Source organism: Primulina tabacum, chromosome 4 (genome assembly GCF_025594145.1).
Source record: "Primulina tabacum isolate GXHZ01 chromosome 4, ASM2559414v2, whole genome shotgun sequence".
In the NCBI taxonomy this organism is placed as follows: Eukaryota; Viridiplantae; Streptophyta; class Magnoliopsida; order Lamiales; family Gesneriaceae; genus Primulina; species Primulina tabacum.
In genome coordinates this window covers 44,570,416-44,574,514 of record NC_134553.1, presented here as the reverse complement: position 1 = coordinate 44,574,514, position 4,099 = coordinate 44,570,416, and the positions used below count along the sequence as shown (strand labels likewise).

General features: G+C 30.4%; 1 protein-coding gene across 1 annotated transcript; it reads left to right on the top strand.

Annotated features, from left to right (window-relative positions):
• The first annotated feature begins 2,005 nt into the window (after positions 1 to 2,005).
• On the top strand, positions 2,006 to 3,760 carry LOC142543369 (uncharacterized). Its single transcript, XM_075650587.1, has 5 exons — positions 2,006 to 2,296; positions 2,782 to 2,850; positions 3,065 to 3,140; positions 3,213 to 3,277; positions 3,465 to 3,760. Exons 1-5 carry the CDS (start codon positions 2,135 to 2,137, stop codon positions 3,528 to 3,530), a joined length of 438 nt encoding a protein of 145 aa, XP_075506702.1. The 5' UTR covers positions 2,006 to 2,134; the 3' UTR covers positions 3,531 to 3,760.
• The last annotated feature ends 339 nt before the right edge of the window (positions 3,761 to 4,099 follow it).

Genomic DNA, 4,099 nt, shown 5'->3' with positions numbered 1-4,099 from the left:
ATTAATGATTAAAATTAGTATATATTAATGTTTGAATAATTATTTAAAATTATTAATATAATTTAATGAATATATTTAAAATTTAAATATTATTATATAAAAAAGTTTAGAGTAGATCTCTTCTGAGACGATCTCATGAATCTTTATTTGTGAGACATGTCAACTTTACTGATATTCACAATAAAAAGTAATACTCTTAACATAAAAAATAATAATTTTTCATGGATGACCTAAATAAGATATCCGTCTCACAAAATACGACCCGTGAAACCGTCTTACACAAGTTTTTGTCAAAAGTTTAATATCATTTGAGAACATTCAATCTTCTATTATTAAATTGACTTTATCTTGGTTGAGTAGAAGTATTACTAATACAAATATAAGAAAAGATAATTAAAAGAATATATATGTTTTTTAATCAAAATTTTAACACAATAAATAAATGTTTTTCAATTAGTTAATTTTTTTCATTTATTATATGAATAAATTTTGATTAAAAATTCTAATTATTTTTGATGGCATGTTAAAAATATTTATATTAAAATGTAATTAATAATAATTTACGGACAATCAATATACAGAAAATTATCGACGAAACTCTTCTAAAAGTTAGAAAACATATTATTATATAATTTTGTTTATTATATTAAATATGATAGAAAGTACTTGGAATTAAATATACAAAAATAATATAAAACTCAAAATCATAATCAAAATTAAATTAAGTGATATAACCAATATATAAATTAATTGTAGTTTATATTGTCAAGAGACTTCAAATTCAAATTTTAATTATAAAAAATTAAAAATACTTCATATTTAATTATGTCTTTATTTTCTTTATATTTTCAAATATTTAAAATATTAGATAAATACATTAATATTTAAAAATATTTGTTTTTATAATATTATTTTTTATGGGAAATTTCCAAACATGACAAAAATTTGTTTATATATATAGTAGGCAAAAACTTGTGTGAGACGGTCTCACGAGTCATATTTAGTTAGACGGATCTCTTATTTGGGTCATCCATGAAAAAATATTACTTTTTATGCTAAAAGTATTAATTTTTATTGTAAATATCAATAGGTTTGACTCATCTCATAGATAAAGATTTGTGAGAACGTCTCACAAGAGACCTACTCTATATAATTATATATGTCTTGATATGGGCTTTGACCCAATGATGTAAATGAGGCCAACATCTCGTAACTATTCTTTTTTTTTTTCAAAAATATAAAACAATTAATTTTAAACATAAAAAATAATATTTTTTTTAACATAAAATAGTTATTCTCAAATATATAACTAATAATATCATTTATGGGAAAAGACCCAAGATTTTGGTGCGTGAACATCAACTTGATTTCCAGATCGACTGTTCCGGGTCACAATTAACCGGGTTGACCCAGTTCACAAAACTAAAAAATTGCTTAGTATTATATCTCAATATAAAACTAAATTTACTATATATAACTTAATATTTTATATTAAATTTAATCTATATGTCAACATGTAGTTGGATTTACTAGTTTAGATAGTTTAAAAATGCATTAACTTCATATTATTTATATAATCTTATGTGTAGAGGAAGAATATCATCAATTTGTTTATTTTTTTAAAAAAACTTAGCAAGGTTTTTAAACAGATTTTAAAAATTAAAAGTTAACTTTTAAAAAACAAAAAAAGAAAAGAGCACGTATCTTGTGAGACGGTCTCATGAATATTTATCTGTGAGACGAGTCAACCCTACCGATATTCACAATAAAAGTAATACTCTTATCATAAAAGTAATATTTTTTTATAAATGATCTAAATAAAAGACATGTCTCATAAAATACTACTTATGATATCGTTTCACACAAGTCAAACCGTAACTGTGATAGTAGGTTAACTGTGATAGTAGGTTATACCACCAAAGGAGATTATGGTCAAGAGTCGAGATATTTTGAACCGTAGAAGTCTACTCGATGTGGGCTTTCGTTAACAGCAGTGCTTTTTCCCCGTTTTGAGTGGGGGGCTTTTTTAGTTTCGTCCAAAACCTTTGGGATTTCTTGGCAGCCGCAAGCAAGCAATTCGATCAAAAACTAGCAAAATATCCAAGGCCGAACAACAAACGTACGGACCTTGAAGATGTGTAGCAATGGCGTCAAGAAACTCAGCGGGAGCATGAATCAATTGAGCGTCACTGCTGGACCATCATGTGAAGGGTCTGGTGGCGTCAAAGTCACCTCCTTTTCTCAAGTGTCTGACGATGTTACCTTCCACTTTCAAATTATTCGTCTTCAGAAACAGGTTTGTTAAATTCTTGATCCTACATATCTTTTATGATTTGAGCTAGTGGGTTGAATATGTTTCTTGTTGTTTCGTTTCGCTTTTCCGAATTTGTGTTGCTGCTGTGGTTTAAAGCCCTTTTTTTTCCTTAGAACTTTCGTGTGTTGTTCGTGATTTTTTTCCTCCGTTTTTGTGTGGTTTTTCTTTGTTTGATTGTGTGCTTTGTGACTGTACTTTGAATCTCCTCCTCGATTGGTTCGAATTTGAATGTTGCTTTTCATGATCTGATTTTTTAGCTGCGATGCCAAATCAAAATCAGAATGGTTCATTTCTTTCTTTACAGTATTTACCCAAATAATATCGTGTTTCTTGAAAGTGAACTAAAAAAAAAGAAAAAAGTAGAAGCTCAAGCTCTCGTATACATTTGTCTGTGCCTTGGAGCAAAATCTATCTATTGCTTCTGAAAGTGTGCAAAACATGACCCGTTATTTCTCGCTGCTTTATAGATTTATGTGTGGATTGGTTGCAATTCTGCAAAGTTTGGACACCTATATGCGGCTGGACCTACACGACAGGTTAAGTTTTGCACTCCCTACTGTTTGCAGATGGTGCTTTCTTTCCTTTGCGTAGTTATTTTAATAGCAGTTCTTGCAGTATTATTCTATTGTCGGCACGTAGTATAGCATGCCGTTTCAAGATTGCAAATGAGGAATGATTCAAAAGTGTTGGAGCAGTTGATCATCGATCATGTTTCGCATCTTATTCTTTTCTGTTTTGGATCATGAGCAGAGTGATACAATTGGTGTGACCTCTCTAATTGGAGGGACTAGTGATAACACAGGATATGGCATCGCACGTCGATTAGGTATAGTTACATTAACGTTATTTTGCTTCGTTGTCCTCTGGTATTTTGGCTGATATGTGACTTAACTCTCAGTTCTAAAGACTGGTCTTAATATCGTACTCGCTTGTAACCTTCCAAAGAATAGCCCCATGCTTGAGGTCAGATACCTCTCTTACTCTAACTCTCCCCAATTTATATTAGTCTTGCAAATTTTGCTTTCTAATGGCCTTTAGTTGATTATATGACTATTTTCGATTTCGAAGTTGTTCGTACTTTGTTGATCTCATTATTGGTCATGCTGGCATTGTCATAATTTTTTCTCGTCTTCGGAAATGGGATGTTCAGGTAAATGCTGAGAAAATCTTGATGCAAAAGCTAATCAGCCTGGGATACACAAATCCAAAAACCTAACGGACCATCTTCATAGAGGACTTATCCTAAGAGCATATCCAGATTCCAGAGTATAGACGATTGGCTTTGTTTTCCTAGTATCTGTATCTATATTAACATATGTTTTTTAACAGGTGGCATATGTTTCATTTTCTTTGTAACACATTTATTATAAAAACACTCCATCATTGAGCCATCTACTTATTTTTGTATCCATAAGCGAACTATATATAACGGTCTTCAACTCTTTACATGATGTTTTGAGAATTAGCACCGTTGAAGTTCAACTTGCGATGGTAATTTTTGTGGAGCTTTAGCAGGTTACACGGAGATTGACATAACTCCGTGGCTATTACTCAGATGTTTTTCATCAGCAACCTGTAAACCTTTAGTTCACTGATTGAAATAACCATGGAAGACGAGTCTTAGCTATCCATATATCGGGATTGATACGCTGAAGCTGAACCAATATTTAGTTGCAGGATAAGCGAAATAGTTTAATTTTCGGCATGGTCATGATTATCAGTTTATCTTGCAGGATAAAGCCTTCACACATTGATGATGCATGTAAAATTTTATATTGTGTTAGT